Source organism: Crinia signifera, chromosome 4 (genome assembly GCF_055691185.1).
Source record: "Crinia signifera chromosome 4, ASM5569118v1, whole genome shotgun sequence".
Lineage (NCBI taxonomy): Eukaryota > Metazoa > Chordata > Amphibia > Anura > Myobatrachidae > Crinia > Crinia signifera.
Window position 1 is genome coordinate 276,620,677 of NC_139220.1, and position 27,677 is coordinate 276,648,353.

General features: G+C 44.1%; 2 protein-coding genes across 7 annotated transcripts in view; one reads left to right on the plus strand and one right to left on the minus strand.

Annotated features, from left to right (window-relative positions):
- POLM (DNA polymerase mu) overlaps window positions 1-19,044 on the minus strand; it is a 53,776-nt gene extending 34,732 nt beyond the window's left edge. For 3 of the 6 annotated variants that reach the window (XR_014473572.1, XR_014473571.1, XM_083184635.1), the window contains exons 1-10: window positions 18,126-18,563; window positions 17,801-17,993; window positions 8,742-8,934; window positions 7,198-7,302; window positions 6,445-6,615; window positions 5,325-5,396; window positions 4,982-5,102; window positions 4,771-4,903; window positions 2,563-2,665; window positions 1,782-2,060 (exon numbers count right to left, since the gene is read on the minus strand). Coding sequence is in view for 4 of the 6 variants with exons in the window: in XM_083184635.1 (XP_083040761.1) it covers window positions 1,782-2,060; window positions 2,563-2,665; window positions 4,771-4,903; window positions 4,982-5,102; window positions 5,325-5,396; window positions 6,445-6,615; window positions 7,198-7,302; window positions 8,742-8,934; window positions 17,801-17,993; window positions 18,126-18,261 (1,506 nt within the window). In the remaining 2 variants the exon portion in view is untranslated. Of the gene's footprint in view, window positions 1-1,781; window positions 2,061-2,562; window positions 2,666-4,770; window positions 4,904-4,981; window positions 5,103-5,324; window positions 5,397-6,444; window positions 6,616-7,197; window positions 7,303-8,741; window positions 8,935-17,800; window positions 17,994-18,125; window positions 18,564-18,903 lie in introns of those variants that run through there. The other 3 variants (XM_083184637.1, XM_083184638.1, XM_083184636.1) reach the window with 3 other exon arrangements.
- Window positions 19,045-19,109: 65 nt separating this feature from the next.
- Window positions 19,110-27,677, plus strand: part of SH2D6 (SH2 domain containing 6) — a 63,365-nt gene continuing 54,797 nt past the window's right edge. The window contains exon 1 of the mRNA XM_083179809.1: window positions 19,110-19,671. The gene's annotated coding sequence lies outside the window, so the exon portion shown is untranslated. The remainder of the gene's footprint in view (window positions 19,672-27,677) is intronic.

Here is a 27,677-nt window from a genome sequence, read left to right on the forward strand (position 1 = left end):
AGTTTCCCCTGTGTTGGGAGTATCATCAGGGGTGGGGGAACCTTTTGTGTGCCAAGGGCCATTTGAACAAATCCTTCAGGGACCATATGTAAAAAGGTCTCTTACAAATTGTCCTGCTGCAGCCGCCCCACGCTCCGGCGGCTGCCGCTGAATAGGACTGACAGTCTCCGGCTGCTGTTGATTAAGAGGAATCTCACGAGAACTTCTGACCTCTTGCGAGAATTCCCCTTTACTTGACTCCCGGCAAAGGCGCCAAATGGGTGGGAGGGACACTCAGACCGGCTACGGGGTTCCCCACCCCTGGTTTACATGCACATCTTTGGAAAGCACTTTGTTAATTTGAGGTTTTCTTCAGCCTACCACCCTTAGAGCAATATGGTTCTTTTATTGCCATTCAAATTAAGTATTTGGACATTCTCCTTTCTACATCCTAAATGGACTCCTTCCTGCCTTACCTGAATTGCCCTCCTGAACAAAACACATAGTATTCCTAATTGGGGTTCTTACTGGAACTATCCTATTGGAATTCCATGATTAAATTATTAGAGATCCAGATAGATCCAGATAGAAATAGAATATGGCATTTTTTACTATGATTAATATGGCTCTAAAATCCAGCAACGGTGTGGTGTGATTTGTGAAGAGAAAAGAAGGTGAATAGGGATTAATAGGTGTATACCACTCTCAATATCGTCTCTGACTTAAATAGCAGCCATACTTGTTGGTCGACCAATAGTATGGGCTGTCAGTACAAGTTCCTAACGTATAAGTACAGGGTCGTCTAATGGTGACTCACTGTACTCACAGTAATATGTATAAGAAAGAAATAAATAGTCATACCCTAGTAATAGAAGGACACCGTAATTATTGCTTTAAATTAAATTAACTCATGGTGTATTTGAATTCACGGTGTAGAAACATTTTCAAATTAATGGTGTGTCCTTGTATCAGTTTGATTCACATATGTTGTGAATATAAAACCTATTTATATGGTAGCCCAAAATATTCTTATAGCAAGTGACAAAGTGAAGCTTTGGTTCTTATATGGTCACACTCTGGGACTATGCTATTAGCTATAGGGGAATCAAAGTATTATGCATTCCTAAAAAAATAAAAAGGCAGTATTCATGTCAACCTGTGTCGAGAGACACCAAAACCGTAAAAAAAAAAATATGTTAACCATTAGTGGTCAACCTTTTGTCTCTCAATCCAACGATCAACACCTGGTCACAGCAGAGTAGATTGATAGTGTTGAAATACTATGCAACCTTAAATAACATGCATCGTTACAAGTCTGCTCCAAGTAATACCCCTTTTTACAGCCAAATCCCAGATCAGACCTGGTATTTGGAACACTGTTCCAAGCCAGGTCATATCCGGGATTTGCACGGTTTACACAGCAGTGTAAACAGGGGTGGTGCTTGAAGATGACATCATCTTTAATTGCCGGGATTGCCGATCATCGCGCTGGGGGCAAGCCCAGCACCAAGGTCAGCTACTGGGCTGCTCCCGTGCACCCCTCAGCCCCCGTCTGCGAAGTGAATGGATGCCGCACACAGGCATCCATTCACCTCCTCCCTGCCTCCGCTGCTGTCTGCAGAGTACAGCAGCGGAGGCTGTGTGCACCCCCTGCCTAACCTCCAGTTGGGGGTGGGGCTTAATGACGTCACGGTTAAGCCCCGCCCCCAAAATTCGTAATGAAAGATTCCTCTCCGGGCTTCTCCCGGAGAGGATTTTTTGAAAGTCGGCAACCCTGGTTTAGATTACACACTGCCACTAACCTTTGATCCTGTCCAGCCCAGAAGGGCATATGGATACTCTGCATAAGGGGCGACAACCAAATCAACACGGACAGCTCTCCATGTGTGAGGATCCACGTCACCAGGACAAGGAGCTGCACTACCCGGCATTCCAGAAGCCACTGCTTCAGCCTTGGACTTCTTCAAATCACTGCGTGGAAGAGCCAAGATAGCATAGCAGGTTTCATGACCGTCCATGTGCCCATCTAGCTTGTGTGAGGTACGAGATCGCTCCTTCATACGGTGGTACAAGAGTAAACCCTGCAATTAGTGGATTTTTATTAAAGGCACAGTAGAACAAACTGGCAAGCTGCCCCTAGACTCCAGCTATTGTAACAGGGCAGAGGACTTTATAATAATGAAACACTAATACAGTCCATCCTAGGTTTTACAAGTACATCAGTTATCACACAGCATTAGTAGATGCCTGCTACCAGAAGGTCACCTCTGCTGTCATGTGTATCAGAGCTCTACAGAGATTGGACTTAAGGGGCCTACACACATGGAGACATGCTGAGCAATGCTAGATCGATTAGCACACAGCAATGTGTCAGCACTGTGTGCTGAACGATCTGTCAGGGCCAGAAGGAACAGATTCTGACCAATCATGGGTTACTTCTGTGAACCACAAAGTCCTAATGTTCTGGCATACGTCATCCTGCACTTTTTGATCCTGGTAATGACTTTTACAGTGTAGAAATAACTACACAACTCTTCTAGCTGGTAGCTATTGGATAATGTGTGTATCACGCTCACTGCTCACCTGGCCAGCAATCCAATCTACAGCTTTCTTTAATATTCTGGTTAGCGCTGCTTCATCAGGGTGCGTGATGAGGAAATCCACGTCGTGTCCATGCTGCTTCCCCCTGACAGACCAGAACACATCTTCGTTACAACAAATAATTTGTGTACTCTTGGTCAGTTCTACTAAGGGAGAAGTGTAGGCAATGCCCGTCATACACCATCTTAATGACGGTTGAAGAACAGTCAATGTCACACTATCACCTCCGTGCTTGTGCTGAATTCTGAGGTACAAGAATGGACTAACTTCAGAAAGCCCTTTTACCCACAAGGGACGTATTATACCAGACACTTTCTGCCTCACTATCTTGTGCCATCAGATTGTGTTGATATACATATTTTTGTACATTTTGTTGATAGAAATGTGGCGACATTTCTCAAGTGTAAACCTTAATTTAGGCTGCAGGTATTGCGGCATACAACAGGATTCCTAGACCTCAAGCCTACAGAAATCCAAGTGGTCATTGTCAGTTCCTGAACATCTGGTGTGAATAGGAGGACCCTCTACCTTTCTTACAGTAATCAGCCAAATTTGTACTGGTTTAGCACTGTTATTCTTGCGCCATTTGCACTTAAGTTCCATTTCTGTGCGACTTTAAAAATGTAGTCTTTAGTCCAGACATATGTGATGTAATTGTGGCACAGGAAACACCTAAAAGGTGGGTGCAGGATGTTGTACGGAGTACAGTACCCCAAGCAGGGATGTGAAGAATGGAACAGACTGAAGAACAAGGATACAGCAGGCACATGCCTAGTGGTGCTACCTTTGCTTGGGGTGGGGGTGCAGCTGACTTCCCTATGAGAGGTATACTAGGTTGCTGGTAAGATTTTTTGGAACTTGTGTAATATCTGGGCGCCCGATTTTTTCATTGTATTGCATGCAATATAGTGACATACAATGCGATTTTTCATTGTAAAGACCAGATTTTTAATTGTATAGTCACCCATGGGTGATTTCATACCCCCACTATCCAACTACGCATGGAGTTGATTTTATATAGTGTGGCGAGCGCAGCGAGCCCCGTGAGGGGACGCAGAATACATGTAAAGTAATCTGCGTCCCCGCGTGGGGCTCACCACGCTTCGGGCTCGAAAATATAAAATCAACTCCATGCGTAGTTGGATAGTGGGGGTATGAAATCACCCATGGGTGACTATACAATTAAAAAAAAATCGGGTCTTTACAATGAAAAATCGCATGCCTTAAGTAGTGGCATGCGATGAAAAAACTCGGGCGCCCAGATAATACACAAGTACCGATTTTTTTTTTGGTGTTTGTGTCATTACGATTTAGATTTTTTAACTGGCAGAGGGAGAGCAATGGGGTGTACATTGTGATAAAGGTGATGAGAATAAGCTTAGGGCTGCCTTGGCAGTCTTGAAGCATTGGTATTAGCTCAGATGAAAGGAGCAGTGACAATCGGGGGCAACCAATAGTGTTCTAGCTACATGTGGCTGTACCTCTAAATTCACCCCAGCCTGGGCAGATTGTGAAGTCAGTCTCACCAGGTAACTAATCAGTTTAATTTATATTGCACTAGGCAGGTTTTGGGGTTTTAATAGCGCTAAGCGAGGCTTTCCTGTACATGTTTTGCTGATACAGGCACCTGTTACCAGTGTCTTAAGTTTGAAATAGGTTAGGAAAGTTACATTAAAAGACACCATTATAATATACACAATAAGAAAAAGGACCATTCTCCTTTTAACACAAGCTAGATTGCCAGGGGTATGGGTCATTAGGTCGACAGTTAAAAGGTCAACCACTATTGGTCGACTGCCAACACATTATTGGTCAACAACTATTGGTCAACACATGAAAAAGGTCAACATGGGTTTAGGCCAACATGCGGTTTATTTTTTGGATCAGTTAAAAAAAAAAAAAAAAAAAAAACCCACTCATGTTGACCTGTTTCCATGTCGGCTCTTTGAACACGTGGACCTATTGCATGTTGAACTTTTTTACCCGTCGACCGTTTGACTGCATCATACCGATTACCTTTGATTTGAAGCTGACCCTAACACAACTGTACATATATATGGAAGCTTGAACTATGGGGCATTGCTACATATCACTGGAATAAAACAAAAGCCTCCAACTCTTCTCCCGATTTTATTTTTAAACTATTACAATCCCAGCCCTCGGGGACGTACAGTGACTACTTACTCATACCTGCAAAACCCACCAGTCATTGTGATCTGGATGTCTGGGACGAATCTCTGCAGTGAGTCTTTTACAAGTTGTTCAACAAGGTCAGCCTCAGCGCGGGTCACACGCTGCTGTAGGTCGCCATAGTGATCCAGGCCTGTGTGGAGGACACCACACTATCTATGATGCGGACAAGGACCAGGAAGCCTCCTCCTTGAATTCACAGCTCTCTTACCTGCTCTCTGGTCTGCAGTCAGTTTAATCTTGGGCTCTTGCAAGTCACTGAGTTTCCGCACGCCATCTTTGTACCATCGTTCCGCTGTGCGTACCCCAACACCAAAAATACCCGTGAGGAGCTAGATAAAAGGAGATAGGCCATTCAGTTACAGAAAATACACAGATCATAACAGGCAAAGTAATAGAACATGGCGTAAAATTAATGCTGCAATCTGATTAGGAAATCAGGAAGTTCTGTGGAACGATTGGGAGACTGTATATCACCATTTACAAGAGCATCATAAGCTGTGTGAAACAAGGGAAGAGGGTACTGTAGCCTACGGGTCCAGTAAGACACACACCTCCATGCACTGGAACAGTTCACTGTTTTTATGGCAATCCACTTCACTGCAAACCCCGTCTTCCAGGATCTCCTGCACATGAAACAAGGGGTCACTTCTAAAAAAAAAATATTTTCTTGAACATAGACAAAGGTTAGGGATGTACAACTTGTTCATACAGTAATGGAAACTTCATTATAGAAAGGGCCATAGAGCACCAAAAAAAGGTCCAGATCGTGGTTTATGGCAGTGGTTCCCAAACTCGGTCCATAAGGCACCCTTAAGCTGTGTACACACGAGGAGATTTCAGCGACCATATTGCCAGTGATTTCATGTGCTGTGGGAGATAAATTCGCCAGGAGTGTGCTCCCGCTGGCAGCCCTTCATGGTCGCTGGAGCATGCTCCTCCGATTATGGCTAAATATTGCTGGTCGCTGGTGCACATTGCATCGCTGATGAAAACGATACGCTGAGCAATATATTGCTGAGTGATTTTAAGCCAAAATCGCGCAGTAACCAAATCACACCGTGTGTACACAGCTTAACAGTCCAGCTTTTAAAGGATAGCCACCCTTCTACATAGGGCACTAAATTGGCATCCCAGTACTATTTTATTTAACCATCTGTGCTCAATAATGGATATCTTTGAAACCTGAACTGTTAAGCTGTGTACACACGGGCAAAATTCACTGGCAATATGGTTGCTGAGCGACCATATTGCCAGCGATTGGAGTGTGCACCAATGATAATTCGCAGGGTGTGCGCTCCTGTTTTCAGCCCCCTAATGGTCGGAGGAGCAGCGACTTCCCCTGCCTCTTCTCCCGGCAGAGTGTCATTTTTATCAGCGACCATCTCTGGTTGCCGATAAAAACGGGACACTGAGCAATATATTGCCAGCGATCCTATTGCCCCGTGTGTACACAGCTTAAAGATGCCTTGAGGGCTGTGTTTGAGACTCTCTGGTCTAGGGAACAAATGAGCCAGATTAGCTAGGAAACAGAACAATGTGTAGGTCATATATAAAATATGACACAGCAAAATAGATGAACTCACCTGTTCATGATTATAGCAATCCTAAAAACATGGCTAGCTGGAGTACTTGAGGACTGGTGTTGAAATGTGCATCCATTATGTATGTTACCTGGATGACAGTCTTGCAGTGACCCCCACACCACGGCAAGCCTTTTGCTTCTTCTGCAGACTGTAGCTTGTAGGGCAAAGACTTAAGCACAGACGCCGCTCTTGTGAAACCCAGAGATCGAACCTCAGAGCCCTGAAAAGCAGCTGCTCGCGCCAAAATCTCCAGAGCATCCTGAGAAAGTAATACAGCCTAAATCATATATAGATATAACAAAAGGGTCTAGTTTAACTTAAACATCCTAATGATGTAAAAAATTAGATTTCTACATAATGGACATACTATTCAGAAGGAAAGGGACAAAAAAAAGATTTTAGTTCTCTAATCTGAGCCTTAACTGGTCCCTGATGTTCAGCGTATATGGTGTCTCATCTCGCCTGTATAACTTGATGTGTAGAACTAGAAAGCCCTGCCAGTAGCACCAATGCATTATCTCAGCTTTACTGCTCCCACATGACTAAAGTCAGAAATCCAATGGAAGTGCCCAAGTAGATTGACTTATCAAAAATTCCGTGAGGACCATTATGCTGATTACCATTTTTATGCAAAACAAAAACATGGACACTCTTAGGTTTCTATTGCCACTTCCCTTTCCAACCAGTTATATAGCATACCCATTACATACTGCGTTTCCCCTAGCAATTCTATTGTTCCCTGCTGCTCCTGTCCTCCAGAGATACCAAGTATGGATCACCAACTTCATTTATCTTATGGCCTATCTCCAAACGTCTCTGGTCTAGCTATATAGTCGCTTACTGTAATGTCCAAGTTATGGTGGATCGGAGGTGTTCTCCGTTGGCAGGCGTATGGGGGTACTGCGGACATGGCAGCTTTTACATTAGGTACCGAAGGATCCACAACCTGAGATTAAGAGGTTAAATAGTCAGAGGCTTCATCGAGAAGCAATCAAATATAATATATATAGCAACAAATGTAATTCAGCTAAAAGTGTGCTACATATTCCATTTAATAAGTGTATACTTTGTAGGGGAATATACAGTACATATAAAGGGGCAGCCCAGATGGACCAAGTGGTTCCGATCTGCTGACAAAGTATACACTGCTATGTTAAAGGCCAGATTTTCAAAGTTATTTGATACAATGTATCCTAAATTGCTGATGATAGTCTGCTCCCTGTTAAAGTTACTTTATTGCCAATTTCCTGGGGAACCCTCTCACTTAGGGGGCAAATTACCTTAGCTTCTAAAAATTAAAAGGAGGTGATGTTTTCTAGGATGCAATAAAGAAATAAGACAGAATCTGATTGGTTGCTATGGGCAACATCACCTCTTAATTTTGTTTTAGAAATTTACCCCTTAGAACAGTCTCGATGAGGTTGTTCCAAGCAGCTGTTTTTCCATATGTTCCCGTTTCTCACAAACGGATACGGTGCCACAGATTGTGGTAGATCCTCTTTACTGTGATACACTAGGGTTATTAGGTGAACATCTTTTGCAGCCTTTTCATCCTATATCTGCTGCGCACAAACACTGAATTTACAGTTTGGAGCCATATTATATATTAAACAAAGGTACTGAAGAAACCAAAAGTATTTAAAATCATTTTTAAACTAAATTTCTTTCTGATGGATCTATTTATGAGACCTGAATCAAATCACATCTCCTCCTCCTCCTCCTGTGGAGCTAGCCAGGAACCTACAATGCAGTAAACTTTCAATGATTAACCCTTTGAGTGCCAACGATGCTGTGCGCGATCCTCAAAATATCCGCTAAAAATTAAAGCGTCGCTCTTAGCGACTGTTCTTCTAGTATAAATAAACACAAATACAGCCAAGTCAATTGAACTTTAGTTAAATATTGGAGCCAGAAAAAAAAAAAAAAGAACAGTCGCTGTGAGCGGCGCTGCCATTTTTAATCGGATATTTTGAGGATCTCACAGCAACATTGGCATTCAAAGGGTTAACCCTTCGTTCTGCCGATCGGTATAAATCTCATAATATGAGAAAGCAGATTCAGAACAATGTACAAAGTAATTAGAGTGGTCACTGCTCAAAAATGTTTTGGGAATACAGCTTACAATGCTTCACACTGTAACCCTATAGATTGTAAGCTTGCGAGCAGGGCCCTCCTACCTTTTGACTGCCTGTAAATACCCCGTTTGTTGTATCACGGTCTCCTTTTGTAAAGTGCAACGGAATATGCTGCACTATAGAAGAAACTTAATTAATAAATAAAAAAGAAACTATATAAATCATGGATGTCCCTAAAACCTGGAATGTAATTTCAGAGTGATACATCCATTGACAAAAAACATGAATAAGGGATACATCTTGTACTTACTCCTAAATAGTGTTTCTTCTCCACTGCTACTGGTTTCCCTGAACTCATGCTCTCTGTGAACCAGCTGATGTCTAAGATATGTGGTGCCCTCTGCCCTTCTGCGCACTGTACCGGCGCCCCAGTCTTCCTTTCAATCCAGCTCAGGACCTCTGTGAAAGTGTTCTGTTCGGACACCACATGCGTCACGGCATCACTGCAATAATACCATGGATGAGACTTCTGTGGCCGTTTTACATATCCACATACAGTTACAATATTAGAACAAAAATAAAATAGGATTTTACCTACTGGTAAATCCTTTTCACGAAGTTCATATTGTATACATTGGGAGGAAGAGGTCCTCCGCAGGAGACAGGCACATAGAACTCATTACAGTGGGTCTACTGGCTCCTCCCCTCTACTTACTCCTCCACCTCCGTTAAGGAAAAACTGTGCCCGAGGAGAATGAACGTATGTGAGGTAACGATATAAGTATATGTGAGTGCGGTGAGATTCATACCAGCACACCCTTAAACATTTATAACTGGTAAATAAAACAGTTATTTGCTTGTAGTGTTCTACAAGGAGTTATCACCTAAGTGACAACATAGGCAACAAGCCAAAATACGTCACCCCTTGAAGAAGTGAAAACCAGATGCAGTATAACTCCTCACAGAGGCAGGTTCCCAGTATACCATATAAACTTCAAATCCTATTTTCACGATCATTCATATGGTATACTGGGTTCTAAATACATTGGCAATGTCCCAAAGCTTCCAGAAGGGGGGGGGGGGACCACGTGCATAGACTGCTGCAGCCCCACCTGCCCAAACTGGGTATCCTCTTTGGCCAAGGTGTCAAATTTATAGAACTTTACAAAAGTGTGTTGAGCCAACCAAGTAGCTGCTTTGCATAATTGCAGAGCCGACACACCCCGAGCAGCCGCCCAGGATGCACCCACCTCTCTCGTGGAATGAGCCTTCACAGAAGGTGGAACCGGTAAGTCAGCCGCTCCATAACCCTGACAAATAGTAGCACAAATGCAACGTGCAATCAATTTTTTTGAGGCCGGCAAACCCTTTTCTGGGCATCATAAAGCACAAAAAGACAATCAGTCTTTCGAAGCCTGCTTTGCCGTTCTACCAACATAGGCCTTAAGCGCTTGAAACACATCCAGGGATTCCTGACTAGATGGAACCACAAAAGCCTGGTTCAGATGGAAAGCAGAGAAAACCTTCAGCAAGAACTGCTGTTTTGTTCTCAGTTCTGCCCTATCTGCATGAAACACCAGATAAGGACTCCTGCAAGATAAAGCACCTAACTCTGACCAGAGCCAGAAGCACCACAGTCTTCCATGTGAGGCACTTCAAATCAGTTGACGCCAGTAGTTCACACCAAGATGACTGCAGGAACTGTAAGACCACATCAAGGTCCCAGGGAGCTGTAGGTGGCTCAAAGAGGGGTTGAATCCTCAAAACCCCCTGGAGAAAGGTCTGTACTTCTGGAATGCTAGCCAAATTTCCTTTGAAAAAATGGAAAGAGCCGATATCTGTACTTTCAAGGAACCGAGCAGTAGGCCCAGGTCCAAGTCTAACTCCAGAAATAGTAGAAAACTATCCAGTTTAAAATCCGCAGGTGGAAACAAATTAGTTTCACACCAGGCTACATACTTTATCCAGACCTTATGGTAATGGGAAGCAGTCACCAGTTTCCTTGCCTGGGTCATGGTGGAAATGACAGAAGCATGAAGGCCTTTCCTGGCTAAAATCTGCCTCTCAACCTCCAGGCCATCAAACAAAGCCGCCCTAAGTCCTGGATAAACGAAGGGCCTTTGAGTGAGCAAGTTGACTACGAGAGGCAGATGCCACGGGGTCCCCACTACCATGGCCTGAAGATCTGCATACCACGCCCTTCGAGGCCTGTCCGGGGCCACCAGAATTGCATCTACTCCTTGGCTTAGAATTCTTTTTCGCACGCAAATTATCAAGGGAATGTGAGGAAACCAGTAATCTAGGTTAAACGACCAAATCGTCGTTAATGCATCGACTGCAACTGCCTGAGGGTCCCTGGATCTGGAGCAATACTGGTCCACCTTCTTGTTGATCCTGGACGCCATCAGGTCGATCTGTGGTAATCCGCAATCTGCGCAAACACCTGGGGGTTGAGACTCCACTCTCCTGGGTGCAACTCGTGACGACTAAGAAAGTGCGCCTCCCAGTTGTCCACACCCGGAATGAATATGGCTGACAAGGCCAGGGCGTGAGTCTCTGCCCAAACCAAGATCTTGGACTTCTCCCTCATGCAGGACATGCTCTTTGCCCCCCCCCCTGCCGGTTGATGTACGCAACCGCCGTTGCGTTGTCCGACTGAACCTGGCTGGCTCTGCAACAAGGGGACCGCCTGCAGGAGCGCATAATAAACAGCTCGGAGTTACAAACAGTTGATGTGAAGTTTGGACTCCACAGAGACCATTTTCCCTAAAAATGCCTTCACTGTGTCACCGCTCCCCAGCCGAGGAGACTGTCTGTCGTCAGAAAGACACAATCCCGGATCCCAAAACGTCTGCCCGCTGAGGACTTGCAGTGAAATGGGGTCCCTTGGTGACGGGCTGCAAGCTTAAATGCATTGATCAATTCATGAACTAAAACCCCATTATTTATTTATTGATTATTTGAATGTTAAGGCGAGTTAGTTTTTTGTAGTGAGTGCTGGGCCCCCTGTGTTTGTATTTACTAGAGTGTGGTCACAGGCCACTGCACCCCACCATGGGATGTGGGTGCTGTTTGCACCCCATTCCTAGGAATGGCGAGTGTGTTGGTACAATATATATATATATATATATATATATATATATATATATATATATATATATATATATATATATATATATACACACACACTTTTTTTTTTGTGTGTGTATATCCATAATATCGACCATTTGAATTTTTGTCTATAGCTCAGATTTTGTATAGCAATGTCACGCTGTGTACATGTAGTATTAAACGGACACACCAGGATCCTGCAGCCTGGCACAGACAAAAGCAACAGTGCCCAAACTGTCTGATAAACAGCCATATGGCATCTCAGCTTGTGTCGCTGGAGGATTTCCAACTTTCTGATATTTACAGAACAAATATAAAGCCAGCATCTATTTGTGTGTATACATTATATATCAAATGTTTTATTAATTCAAAATTGCTTTATAAGTTTCTTTTTGCTACAGTCTATTGCTGTGGTTGAAAAGAATGTAGAAGTTCACAACCACCAATTAGGATATGCGATTTATACATAAAGCACACACACTATTTATTTTAGATGGGGTCAGCAATACCTTATTTTTGGACTGCAGCATATATTTATATATATATATCCAGTTGCTCTGAGTTTTTCAGATATTGCTGGATGATTTCCAGCCTGGCGAGCTAAAAATCACTGGAAATATGGTTGCTGAGCATATTGCCAGTGATTGGAGTGTGCACTGGCGCTAAATTGCTGGGTGCGCGCTCCCGTTTTCAGCCCCTGAATGGTCGCTGGTCGGAGGAGCTTGCTCCTCTGTCCAGCGACATCCCCTGCCTCTTCTCCTGGCAGTGTAACATTTTCATCAGCGACCATCTCTGGTCGCTGATGAAGATGGGACACTGAGCAATATGATTGCTGATCAATATATTACCAGTGATCATATTGCTCTGTGTGTACGCAGCTTAAGGCCTGTCTGGTAGCTGTACACACAGTACCGTGCTGGTGATCTGCAGTTATATTACTAATGCATTTACCAACATGCCCAAAGATAAGATAATGGATATTGCTGCATCATCATGTAACTCATTTTCAAGCCACAGGTTTAGACACAGCAGCAGTCTCCTCGTACACAGGAGTATAAAGAGCATTAATCATACATGACAAAGGAAAAGAAGATCTCTGCAATAAGCTGAACAAACAGCAGAATATATTCTGGAATTGGTCATGGACCCTTTTGGCAGCTCAGTGAGTGGATGGGACTTGGGATAGACTACATGAGCTACTTTCAGAAGCTTCACCAATTGGGTCCCATACCAACGATCACCCATTAAGCTGGCATCTTATTTTTATTAGTGGGGTAAAACAAGTTATTTCACCCGCATCATGCTACAATATTAGTGTTCATTCTAGCACCCGCCATGTTTGAAAACCCATGCATTTCCTCTTCCCTATATGAAGAAGAAGAAAAAGATTTGTGCTATGGATGCACACCTAAGGAGAGGTAATGGTACTTGTTTCCTAGCACGGCGCCACCGATTTTGATTGTATCCATCGGGTCAGAAAAATCGTGTCAATCGCATCGCATGCCAACCAAATCGCATGTGACACGATCGACCCGAATTTTACATTGGAATCAATGTAAAATGGTCCGAGACCCGATTTTACATTGATTTCAATATAAAAAGCCCCAAAACCCCCCATTTTAATACCAAACTCCCCCATATGTTTGAAATGCCCCCCCCCCCCATTGTTAACGCCACCCCGAAGCGTGGCGAGCGCAGCGGTACACGTCCTCCGACCTTTTCATACTCCCACTATCCACGTCGGCGTGGCGTTGATTTTATAAAGTGTGGCGAGCGCAGTGAGCCACCGAGCCTTCACAGGTATCCGAGCGAGCCTTCACAGGTATCCGCGTCCCCTCGCGGCCTTCACAGGTATCCGCGTGCGCTCGCCACACTTCGGGCTCGCTGCGCTCGCCACACTTTATAAAGTCAACTCCACGCCGACGTGGATATTGGGGGTATGAAAAGGTCGGAGGACGCCTACCGCCGCCCCTCGCGGTATCGCTGCGCTCGCCACGCTTCGGGTTGGCGTCAATAGTGGGGTGGGGTGTAAAGTTTTTATGGGCATTCAGAAAATTATGGAGATCACTTGCAGTTTGCAGGAGATACTGCAAGTGATCTCCATAATAAGAGATCACTTTTCTGAATGCCCATAAATACTGTACACCCTGTGTAAAAATTGTTACAAAATAAACAGTAACAAGAACCCCAATGAAAAAGTATCTAAATGTATGAACACCACAAGAGATACTCTTTTGGGCTGCATGCCACTCATTAGAAACAGTACATTACTCTAAACTACAGAGGAATAGAGGTAGAGGTAGAGTGTAGAGTGTTACCGTGTGTCATTCTCCTGAAATAAAAGTTTACACACTGGATTTTGTAGGGTACACATGCATATAATGTCACGCTCTGTATTGGGTGGGGGGGTTGTGTGTGTGTGTATGTGTGCGCGCACATATATCCTCCTGAAGAGAACGGTCAGCTAAACACTTAAGTAAAGCCTTAATTAGCCTCTTTACAATATTTCACTGTGTGATGCATTACCGAGTGCCATATGGTGGGATGATGCGGGCAGAGCACCCTGCTAATAATTATCTGCAGAAAAAAAAAAAAAAAAAGAAGGGCTGTGTACTGGGGTGCTGCACCCTGTTACCGCCTGTAGATGGTGCTACTTGTCTCTTGTACATTGAGGAGTTAGGGCTGCCGTTCATTTCATGGTTAAGTCTTCCTTATTAGATATACATTAAAAGAGAAAATGACGATCTGTGGCTTTCAAGCAGTTACATAAACACAGATACACAAGATGTGTATCTGTGTATTGTTGTTTGGTCTTGGTGTATGTGATCACAGGCAGCAGCCTAAAGGTGCCCATACACATTTCGATTTTAACGCTGTGTGTTTTGAACTGCAAGGTGTCGTGCGATTTTGGCACTTTTAGGGGATGCGATGCGATGTACAGTAATGTAACTATGTGATTTTTGCAGTTTTTTTAAAAAAGTTTATAGTTACCTAATGGACATCGCATCGCATGTACTATAAAAGTGATGCGATGTAGCACAAAGTACTGCCTGCAGATACTTTTTTGTGCTATACAATATTGTACCCGCGGGGACGAGCATCGCATCCCCGCAGGTACACGGTGCGATTCTAACCAATGCAATGCGTTTTGAACTTTAAAAGTTCAAAACGCATGTTAAAATCGCAACATGTATGGGCACCTTAAGGGTGTGCGCATTGTTAACACACATTTTGTATAAAAAATTAATAAACACCAATTCCTGGCCTCGGAACTAGCTAGGACTTCTTGTTCCACAACAACCTGAAAGCTAGAGATTACTGAACTGGGCAATGTATGGTATACACAAAGCGCATTGGGACAAGCAGGCGCACCTATCTGCCACCCCAGAAGGCTAAGATGCTGCAAGACAAAAAGGTAACAATCACCACACACACAAAAAAACAACAACGGTACTTATGTAATATCTGGGCGCCCGATTTTTTCATCGCATCGCATGCAATATAGTGGCATACAATTCATGCGATGCGATTTTTCATTGTAAAGACCCGATTTTTAATTGTATAGTCACCCATGGTTGATTTCATACCCCCACTATCCAACTACGCATGTTCCAACTACGCATGGAGTTGATTTTATATAGTGTGGCGAGCGCAGCGAGCCACCGAGCCCGAACCATGGCGAGCGCAGTAAGCCCCACGAGGGGATGCAGAATACATGTAAAGTAATCCGCCGGGGCACGCTGCGCTCGCCACGCTTCGGGCTCGGTGGCTCGCTGTACTCGCCACACTATATAAAATCAACTCCATGCGTAGTTGGATAGTGGGGGTATGAAATCACGCATGGTTGACTATACAATTAAAAATCGGGTCTTTACAATAAAAAAATCGCATGCCTTAAGTAGTGGCATGCAATGAAAAAAATCGAGCGCCCAGATAATACATACTGTAAGTACCAAAACAACCTCTGGTGGATCACTAGTTAGGACTTTGCCTTTAAATACAAAGAAATGATTTCTCTTGCAGTTTTGGATGGGTATGGAAATTGGTTGCTGTGAATCCTATAAGGAAATTAGCTAATTCCTACATTCAGATGCAGTACACACAACACACGGTGTAACAGTTAGACAACACAAAGAGTTCTCATACTTCGGCAAAGCACAAGTACCCCAAATGCTGCAAACAGGTCACGAAAGGCTAATATTCATCCATAAGCCTATTGCCATAGGGAATGTATACGGATGATTGATCAAGATGAGATATCTTATGGTATACAATTGTACAATAAAATATATCTGATGGGCTGGATTAGGGGGCTAGAGGGGCTGGAAACGCCAGTCACACTTCCTGCTATATATCGAATATGATATATCACATGTGCAAAAAGCACTACATTTTCCATCAGATTCTGATAACACTGTTGCAGTACGACCGACCTAGGGGCTCCTATCCGACACTCATGGGGCCACATTGGATCACATCGAAACCACAAACGATTTGACTTTTCAAACGATATATCGTCCCGAATGGTCGTAATCGGCTGAAATTGTGCAAAATTAGTCTAGTGTATGGGGGCTTTTACCCATACCCCACCCTGCAGCCTTATCTTACCCCCCTCTTTACAATGCTAGGTACACACCTGAAGATTTATCTGTCAAATATATCTGGTTAGTGTTCATTCTAGCACTCGCCATCTTTGAAAAGCCATGTTTTTTTACAGTGAGGTCTAAATATCAGCACTGATATGCAAACCAGACCTGTTCTAGAAACACCACAGCAGACAGTGACACCCCAGGCAGGGAAGAGGAACTGCATGGGTTTTCAAAGATGGCGGGTGCTAGAATAAACACTATCTGGTGGGAACAAAAATCTGGTAGTGTATTGTACAGTTGCTCCCAAATACTGGAAAAAAAAGACAATGGTCATTCAGACAAATTGGTTAAATCCAATTGATTTAACAAAATGAATATTAACAATTGTTTTTGTCCATTTTCCAGAATTTGGGAACGAATGGTTGATTATCATATGCTCCCATACATTAGCAGAATCTTCCACCAGACCGATTGGACAGATATTTGTTGGTATGTACCCAACTTGAGATTTATCTGTCAGGTGGGAAGTAAAATCTGGTAATTTATGGCAGCAGATGCTAATCAACCATTTGCTCTCAAATGCTGGGAAAACAAATGGCCTTTCAGACAATTGTTGTTTGATTTAACAAATGTATCCGAATAATAATTTCTGTCCATTTTCCAGCATTTGGGAGCACATGGTTGATAATCATATGCTTCCATACATTACCAGATATCTGTTCTTAACAGATAAATAAATCTTTAGATGTGTGCCGAGCCTACGTGCCCAGCCCCAACCCTCCCTCCTGGCAGGCTAAACTTAACCCTCATAGGTCATACGGAGAGCATTTTTGTTATTTGCCAAAAATATCCGCTGCACCTTCAACATAACTTAAAGCAGTGGTTACTCAACCTCTGTCCTCAAATACCCCCAACAGTGCACATTTTCCAGGTCACCCAGCAGGTGCACAGGTGAACTCATTATTCACTGACACATTTTCAGAGCCACAGGTGGAGCTAATTATTTCACCTGTGATTTTGTGTGGAGACCTGGAAAACGTGCACTGTTGGGGGTCCTTGAGGACCAAGGCTGGGATCCACTGATTAAAATCATGGCGATTAGAGTGGTGCACATACGTAAAAGCCCATACACACTGGGAGATTTTGAGCTGAAAGCCGCTCAAAACACCAAGTTTGAGCAACTTTCAGCTCAAAGCCGCCCAGTGTGTACGGCCCGGCGATGAGCGCTGCCGCACCATCACCGGGAAAGCCGTTCAGATGAGTGTCTTTGAGGATGGCTTTGAATAGCGATGCGCTATGCAAACCAGTGGCCCCCACCCCGTTGACAGTGCTGGGCAGGGGGAAAGCAGCTCAGTGTGTATGCACTGAGCAGCTCCCCCCCCCCCCCCAGTGGGGACAGCAGTCATTGCTGTCCATACACGCTGGGCATAATTGCCCATTGTGTATGAACCTTCAGCCATGACAGTGTGCACAATTATAACTATACAGCATGGGGAAAGAAGATCTTTGAAATGATCTTAAGACCCCATACAGTGAAATATTAGCAAGCTACTTACAGCATAACCAATCCCTCACCGTAAAGCATAGAAACAATATTTATATCAAGTATTGTACTGAACTGCCAGCATAGTAATACTTCCAATGTTGTAGCAGGGTTTGTGCAATGTACCTGTACTCATGTGCCACACAGAATCCTTTCCTCTGTGCCAGCGCGGTCAGGAAGCCTCTTCGCGCAGCCCCCATTCTGCGCTCCACCAAGAAGACACAGACCTCTGGAAATAAACTTGCTGGAGCTGGTGGGTGAATGGGCTCCGCAGCCTCCCTCTTCCGTCTTTTCAGTGGGATTGGAAACATTAGGGCACCTGGGCAGGTAAAAAAAAGGTCTGACATGAGACTACAATGTATTGTCACCTGCTGATTGTTACTTGTACTGAAATTGTGGATAAATACAGCAGTGAGGTGAAGCCCCATTACACATGTTTCAATGCCCTTACCCCATATTAAACAGGATTTGTTAATATAAGAATCTCCAGCAGTCATGGAACTACAAATCTCAGCATGCCTTTCTAAGGACTTTATGGCTAAAACTGGTAGAGCCACAGGTTGTATACGGTGACAGTACAGTTCCATACCCCTTACAATAAAATACACATCCCCTGCAGACACCTGGCCGAATGAGGGAACCTGATGATTCAAAAGTCTGCATGGTCATGCTGTATAACAGACAGGCACCAAAGATGAGCCCATTGCAACGCACCCTGATAATACTTTAGTTACATTCGGTTTACATCAGAAATTTGATCTCTGCAGATGAAGGGTGAAATATCTATATATCATTAGCAATATGCTTTAGAAAGACACCAAGAAGCTCAGTCACACAGTACAATTGCAGTGCTTTAAAACCACGTGTGAGATGTATGCAGAGTCCTGCACACATGCTGACCCTCTTCCCCCTTTCCCTCTTCCTCACCGTAGGGACACAGGCTGGCTACCTGCAACCACACAGCATTGCTGCCCCTCCCCCACCCCCACTATATACTACACCCATACATACAGCAACCTTAGTATCACCAACACGTGCACCCTGTGCCACCTGCAGAACACCACAATGTCTATTGACCGTTATCCAAATCTCTGTACCCTCCTTTTACGACCACAAATCTCATCACACCTCTGCCCCCCTCAGACACTGTCTAATACACCCCACTTTTTATACATTTCTATGTATATTTTATTATAGTGTTCCCAATTCACACCCACCCCTTCCCACACCTTGCTGCCCTGGTCTCCATACACCCTCCTCCATGACCACACACCTTCCCTCCAAAGCCAAACTTGGCCCAGTCTCTTCCACTAACCTACTGTGCATCCAAAGGGACTTCCGGTTTCGTTGCCACGCCCCTTATGCAAATACCACGGACACGCAACTAATTCAGTCCGCGGCGTGCTCCCGCCCCTTATTTAAATCTCTGCTTGACTATAGCAACATCAAGCTGTCGATCATGCGCTAGCCACGCCCACAGCAATGGCCTGTCTTTTTTCTTATATATACAGTACAGTACAGTTTCCCCACCTGTCAGGTATCTCTCTGAAGGTGGTTTTATAGAATACTGTGCATTGTATTTGTATGTAGCCATGTCTGTCATTATTCAAATGATCATAAGCCTGTGAGCTTTCTCCTTTATCTGTTACTTGTTGCTTCCTCTTTAGTTAATTAGTAACATGCAAATAAAAACAAATAAATGGAACAATGCCTATTCATCAGACTTATATATCTCTTTTATGTCCACACAGCATCACAGAGAGAGCCATACACAGCATCAGCATAATATCAACTGTACACATAGCACATACTGTATATAGGCACATCTACCAGCACACTACACATGCTGAGATATTCTCAGAAACACTGACCCAACCTATACACATAATATATACATCACAGCATCACACACTTACAGGTCGTATACTCCTGATTACACATAAAGACTTGCTGCTGCTGCTGCTTGCAGAAGGCTGCACTGAACTACTTGTATAAAGGTGAGAGATTATATATTATTCCTTTTGTTTAGCTTAAATGACATTTGGGTATATCAGCATTTGTGTTGGCACAGTGAGTGGATAAAATGCATGTGTATCAGGTAAGTAAAGGACTATTTGTTCATGAGGTGGAAGAGGATAATGTTGTCATTATCCAGACGCTTTTGGTTGGGTAGTGGCAATGTTTACTTTCCACTAATGGGCTGATTCTGATGTAAGCGCAGCGGCTGCTGCAGCACGCACCATGTGTTACAGGGTGGATCACTTAACAGGTATACACATACATGTTATCATGTGTGTAATATATGTGATGTATGTATGGAACCCTCGGTGATCGCCAAGGCTGTACACATCGGGTGCTTTGCTCAGTATAAGCCATAAAACACTCTTTACAAGGAGTATGTTATGGCTTATGCTGATTCCTGGCGCCGTATATCGTTAAATATACCCAGGGGATCCTTCCACTACATATATAATATACATGACAGAATATCTTTATATATGTGCGTAGCGATCCACCCTAAAGCACAGCGTTGGCACTGCGGCCATCGCCTGGTAGGAGTAAAGCAAAAAAAAAACAAGTAACTTTTCACCTCGATAAAACCTTGTTACACTGCAGGTGGGGCAGATGTAATATGTGCAGAGGGATTTAGATGTGAGATTGGTGCACCAAACTAAAATCTTAACTGCAGTATATAAAAAAAGCTGTCGGTTTCCTCCTGGTACTCCGGTTTCCTCCCGCAATCCAAAAATATACTGGTAGGTCAATTGGCTTAGGGCAGTAAGGATGGTGTAATGGTTAGCATTACTGCCTCACAGCGCTGAGCTCATGGGTTCGGTTACCACCATATCTCTAACTGTGCGGAGTTTGTATATTCTCCCCGTGCTTGCGTGGGTTTCCTCCAGGTACTCCGGTTTCCTCCCAAAATCCAAAAATATACTGGTAGGTTAATTGGCTTCCAACAAAAATTAACCCTTGAATGTCTGTGTGCCTGTATATGTGGTAGGGAATATAGATTGTAATCTCCACTGATGTGAATGTTACTATGGGCCTTATTCTGGTCGATGCATAATTTTCCGAATTCTTTCGGATGGCGTTTTTTAGCCGTCTGCGCATGCGTGGGCAACGCTATGCGCATGTGCCACGCAAGGTCTCCGTACTCATTCTCACTAATACCGTACAGAAATGTGCAGCGCATTCACTCGTGAAATATGGGTGTAATATGGGCGTCATTCAGAACTACACAGGGGCGTAGTTTCAAAGTGGGCTAAACTGGGCGTAAACATGGGCGTACACGAGGGAGTGCACTAATTCTGGTAGGCGTGCATTCGGACAGCACACCGACTGCACACGAAAAAAAAGGCAGGAAATATGCGGTCTTCATAAGCAAGTATTGCTTTGCGGACACCACTCAGTCATGCGCTAGGCATTCGGAACGCCCAATCAGTACGGGCGCACCTGAACCAATGTCAGTTGAACACAATACAATCCACTCCTTTACTCATAAGTCATTCATTACACTCTTTTCATTGCTTCAATTGGACCATTGCAGCTTAAATGGACCATTACTAAACTCACAAATATATGCTGAAAGCACGGCTGCATTTTTTACACACATTTACACTGTATGCAATGGACAGAACTTGCTATCACTAATATAAATGTATATGTCACTTTTACATTCACCAATAACAGCACACATTTGGGGATAATAAGAAAAATTTATTACAGGAAGATTTAAAACATAACATTTTAAAAGCATGTTCTTTGGCACATGCCAAAAATTAAAGTTACCATAACAGGAATTTTAAATCGAAATTAAAAAAAAAAAAAATGTATTATGTGCATATATAACCACAGCAGAATCATTAAATTTACGCAAATTTGGTACAAATGCCACTTGAGGTTGATAGGAAGCAAACACGGATGGCGGAGAGCACATCTCAAGCATACATATATCTCAGCATACACATTTATTTCAGTACATCCAACACAGACAATTTGCTTCTTCTTTTTTTTTATTAAAAATAAAATAAAAATGAAAGGGTCACACAAGGTGTACAAAAAACATAAACACATCTGGCATTATACATAGTATCCTAACAGACATATCACAATTTAAGCAACTTGAATTATGTTCCAACTGGGATAGTAATAGCGGTATCTCTTTCAATGGGGCAGATGTATTAAGCCTTAACAAGAGATAAATGCAAGGGTGGTAAAGAGAGATAAACGTCCAGCCAATCAGCTCCTTACTGACTTTTTTCAAACACAGCCTGTAACATGGCAGTTAGCAGGTGATTGGCTGGACGTTTATCTCTATTTATCACCCTTGCATTTATCTCTTGTTAAGGCTTAATACATCTGCCCCAATGAGACTAAAATATAAAGGGCTTAAGCTGGGTACACATATATACAATCGTTGGGCCGTTCTTCTGTTCTGGGTCGGACGGCCGTTCAATTGTATAGGTGTGTACGCTGTCCCGACTCCCTCTATACGATCGATAAACGGCCAAAAACGGTCTTGTCCGTCCATACTCAGTCGGTCGAAGGTTCAGTGCTTTCATCCGACAGGACGGGCCCATATCGGAACAAAAGTGCAGTTTGTACGCACGTTCGATCGATATGCTCGCCGTTCTTGCGACTATACTGCCAAAGCTGGAGCGCCCTCCCCTCCGCCGCGCCTCCTCCTCCCCCCTCCCCTCCGGGTTTTCTATTGAAGTCCCTGGCACCGGCTTATGACAAGCCGGCTGCCGGGGACAGGGACGGGGTGCGGGTGCGCAGGTCCGGGCAGCCACTGATTGACAGTTCAGCAGCGCTGCCCGGACCCAGGAAGGCAGTGGTGTTTTTTTTTTTTTTTTAAGGGAGCGCTCCCCATAAAAAACTCACCCAGTGGGGAGCGCTCCCCCCCCCAAAAAAACACCACTGAAGGGGTTAATCCACCTTTGGCTTTAGGGAGAGTCATTTTAGAATGGGCTAGTTTAGGGGGATTGGATGACCAAACATATTTAGTCATAACCTTTGTGCATTCTTGCAGGGTGTTCTTTGGGATAACATGAAATCGTACGGAATAGGTACATCAACTTTGGTAACAAAGTCATTTTAAAAGCAGCAAGACGGCCTAGCCAGGAAATGTCAAATGAGAGCCAGGATTTCATTAAAGCGGTGATATTTAATCGCTACAGAGGGCCAATTATAGGGATATATAGAGCGGAGAGTCGGGAGGGAGTCAGAGAGATTGATTGGAAGGGCATCTGTCTTTGTAGTGTTCAATTTGTAGTATGAAGCCGAACTATATTGAGTTAAAATCTCATGTAGATAGGGTAGAGTCTCTTTGGGGTTTGTGATAAAGAGGAGGACATCTTCTGCAAACAGGCATAGTTTGTGGGTAGAAGCTCCGACCCTCAGACCCGGGAGTTAGAGGCTCAATAGCCAGTACAAAAATCAGTGGGGAAAGGGGACACCCTTGTCTTGTTCCGTTAGATATAAAAAAGGAGTCAGATAAGAAACTGTTGCTGTACACCCGGGCCAAAGGGGAGCTGTATAGAGCACAAATAGATGACAAGATCTGGTCTTTAAAACCAAATTTATGCTGCTTTCAGACCGCATCTCTGGCTTTGACCCTGTATTTGGAAACGTTTCCAAAAACGGGTCTGCCAGATAAAACCCCTTTCACACCGCAGCACTTAAACGGTATATTACCGTTTAAGTGCCGATTTTTTGACACTGGCAGACCCTTTTTTGGAAACTTTCCAAATACAGGGTCAAAGCCAGTGCAGCCTTCAGCCCTCCCCTCCGTGCAGCTCCCCCCCCCCTCGCGCGTGTCGGCCGAGAGCGTGTCGACGCCCCCGCGCATGTCGACGCCCCCGCGCATGTCGACCCCCCCCCCGCGTGTCGACCCCCCCCCCCCGCGTGTCGGCGCCCCCCCCCCCCCCCGTGTCGACCTACCCCGTGCCGGTATCTCCGTTGTGGATCCCGGCACTGCAGCTCAGTATACTCGGAAAGCACTTATGAAAAAAGTGTCTTCCAGAAAATGGCTGCCCCATAGGAAACCCAGTTTAAAAAAACTGTCTTTCGTATGGGGGCAGCCATTTTCTGAAAGACACTTTTTTCATAAGTGCTTTCCGAGCATACTGAGCTGCAGTGCCGGGAACCACAACGGAGATACCGGCACGGGGTAAGTCGACACGGGGGGGGGGGGCGCCGACACGCGCGGGGGGCGTCGACACGCGCGCGGGGGGTGTCGACACGCGCGCGGGGGGCTCCAGTGCTGTGAATACTTTATGAGCGCTCATTAAGTATTCACTGTGCTGAATTTAGGACCCAGCTCATTGGCTGGGTCCTAAATACCGTTTCAAAACCGATTTTGAGCCTAAAATACCGGTTCTGAAACGGGTAGGACCCTGCATTTTAACCGGTTAGAAAAAACGTTTTTTTCTAACCGGTTAAGTGGTCCTGCACCTTTCAGACCGCACACATTACCGTTTTAAAACGGTAAAAAAACGGCAATATACCGTTTTTAAAGTGCGGTCTGAAAGGGGCATTAGTGAGCACATCGCGCATGTACATCCAGCTTTGGTGATCAAAGGCCTTCTTCGCATCCAAGGATAGCAGGAGGAGGCCTCCATCAGGTGGAAGAGAATCTATCAAATCAAATACTCTGCGCGTATTGTCAGAGGCCTGTCTACCAGGGACAAATCCAGCCTGATACGGGTGTATCAGCAACGGCAGGAAGGAATTAATACGTGTGCTATCATTTTTGCATAGATCTTTACGTCACTATTCAGTAAAGCGATAGGTCTATATTTTTGACAGTAAGCCGGGTCCTTACCCGGCTTAGGGAGCGTGACTATTTGAGCCTCCAACATCTCTCTAGGAAAGGAACCCAGTGAAGTAACAGTGGGCCTTATTCGAGTTCACTCTTTCTGACAAAATCCTTCTTAGATGGACAAAACCATGTGCACTGCAGGGGGCAGATGTAAAATGTGCATAGAGAATTAGATTTGGGTGAGTTATTTTTTTTCTGTGCAGGGTAAATACTGGCTGCTTTATTTTTACACTGCAATATAGATCTCACTTTGAAGTAAAACCCCACCCAAATCTAATTCTCTCTGCACAAGTAACATCTGCCCCACCTGCACTGCACATGGTTTTGTCCATCTAAGAAGGATTTTGTCAGAAAGAGTGAACTAGAATAACCCCCAGTGTTACTAGTAACTATTATGCCACTTAGGTGGAATAATGTGACAGACGCTTTAAGGTGAGTGATTTGGCGAGCTGCTACCACCGTGGGGAGGTCAACCCCCCAAAAAAGAGAAAGAAACTTAAATATACAGGGGGTGGTGGAGCGCTAATACAGAAAAATATGACCAATTGGGTATTACAAGTTATTTTATTACTGATAAAAGAGATTTTGTGATGTCTCACATATAAAAGCAATTGCATGAAATTAATAACATTAATAGTAATCACTGGTGTACAGCCTGATATATTTCATAAATTGGGATACAAATATGCACAATAGACAGTTTTCTCACTTGTTCCTGAGGTTACTCTCCCAGATGGAAATATGTATACGCTCCCAGATGGTTTTGGGGAGAACTGGATTGGCGGGTGTCCATAAACCTGACCGGAAAAAGTAGAGCCTGATCCTGAATTTGTGGGGATACTGGTCTCAGTCCTTTGTTAGAGGGCTCCGGTGATCTTCAGGTGGTGGTGTCCCTTTGTATTGTCCAGTTTGGATGTCCCAGGTGGAAAGCTTGGGAGGGGGGGAAATGAAGGAGAGTTGGTCCAAGTGAGGATAGTCTCTGTCTGGAGTCCCAAAAAGTCAGAGCTGTAGCACCCTGCCTGACGTTAATATTATTAATTTCATGCAATTGCTTTTATATGTGAGACATCACAAAATCTCTTTTATCAGTAATAAAATAACTTGTAATACCCAATTGGTCATATTTTTCTGTATTAGCGCTCCACCACCCCCTGTATATTTAAGTAACAGTGTTATATAAGTTAGTCAGGAGGGGGGGTTAACTGTTGTTAATATTGGGCATAGAAATCATTAATAAAACCATCGGGCCCAGGAGCTTTACCCTTAGGCAAGGATTTAACAGCTAGTTCTACATCACCAGGGGTCCAGAGGGCATTAAGGTTGGATAATTGGTCTGCGGACAATGAGGGCAAATTTACAGAGTCTAAAAAGGAGTTAATCGAAGCAGAGGACGGCTGAGGTATTGTAAAGTCTTGCAATAAATTATATAGACTTGAGTAGTCGGTAGCAAACTGATTAGATATGTCTTTGGGATTTAACAATTTAACATTGGATGAAGAGAAGATATGAGTTATCCTATTTTTGGCTTGTTGACTCCGTAGCTTGCAGGCTAACATTTTACTTTTACCAAAAAGGTTAAATCTCTGTCCTAGCCTATTTAAAGTTGATAGTCTCTTAGCTAATAGTAATTTTTGAAGTTAGCTGCGTGTTTCAGAGAGTTCCTTACGTAGAGACAGGGATGGCGATACTCTATTTTTTACATCTATTTTTTTTTAGATTTTAGCTTCTAAGTCATCTTGGTGGGCAATGGACTGTTTCTTAAGAATAGCTCGTGCTTGGATGGCGGCTCCGTGGGTGACTGCCTTAAGGGCACACCAATGGTTAGAAAGTGAGGTATCTTGGGGGGAATTGATGGTTAAGTAATTGGTGAGACTGTCGGAGATCATTTTTTTAGATAGGGGGTTGGACAGGAGATGGGGAGACAGACACCAAGGACAGTGGAGGCAAGTTGCGATAGTCAATCTGCCAGAGCCAAAGGATAGGGGCGTGATTGGACCACGTTATGGGGAGGATGTCCATTTTTTTGGTGTGTTGGAGCGTCCATTTGTCCCCCAACACCAAGTCTATCCTAGAATAGGTGTTATGAACCGGGGAGTAATATGTATATTCCCAGCTAGTCGGGTTGTGTGTTCTCCATATGTCGTACATATCAAATTCAGACAGCAGATTAGTAAAGGCAGACGATGGACCGTTAAGGGTGGGCTTGCCTAAGGATTTAGGGCTACGGGATTTGTCAAGGGATGGATTGAGAGCTAGGTTAAATTCGCCCATCATAATTAGCGGACCCTTAGCAGAGGCACGTATCAATGTGCACAACTTGTGAAGAATGGTACTTGGTTCGTGGTTGGTGCATATACAGATACCAATGTAACCAAAGTGTCCAACATACCAGTCAGCACTAAGGATCGACCAGCCTTGTCAGCAATTTGTTTATGGAGGGTAAAGGAGACATGTTTACTAAAAAGGAATGCTGTCCCATTACGTTTAAAGGGGCCATTTGCATAATACTTTAGGGGGTAGTGTTTATCTTTGTACAGTGGGGGTTCACAGAAGAGAAATGTGTTTCCTGCAGAGCAATTACATCTGCACAGTGTTTGGCAAAAAAGGACAATGCTAGTCTACGCTTATTCGGGGCGTTCAACCCCTTAACATTCATTGAGAGAAACCGAGGTATGTCAGGAATAATATTGACTTACATATCAACTTGCATATAAATAAAACATCAGGTGCTGGAGTATTCTGAAGCCATAGCGACCCCGTGGACCAGAGGCAGACATAAACAAAGGCAGGAAAAAAAGAAAGAAAAAAACATAGGAAAGGAAAAACCAAAATGACTCAGTGTATCGGGTCTGCATAACTACTGCAGGGAGAAGCAAAACTTGCAGTAGTATACTAAGGGGCATAAGGGGGTTGGCGGCCTTGGGCCTCCACCCATGCATAGTTTCTTATTAACGATCAAAAGAGAACATGAAACCATTCTCAGTGTACGTATATGTAACCCATTGCCAAAAGGCACGTAACTACTTATGGGTGCTGGACGGGGTCCCGACAGTTGGGATCCCAACAGGCATTCACCCAACGTCGGGATCCCGACTGTCAAAAAACAGACAGCTGGGTTCCCGACGACCACCTGCTATTTTCTCTCGTGGGGGGTCCACGACCCCCATAGAGGGAGAA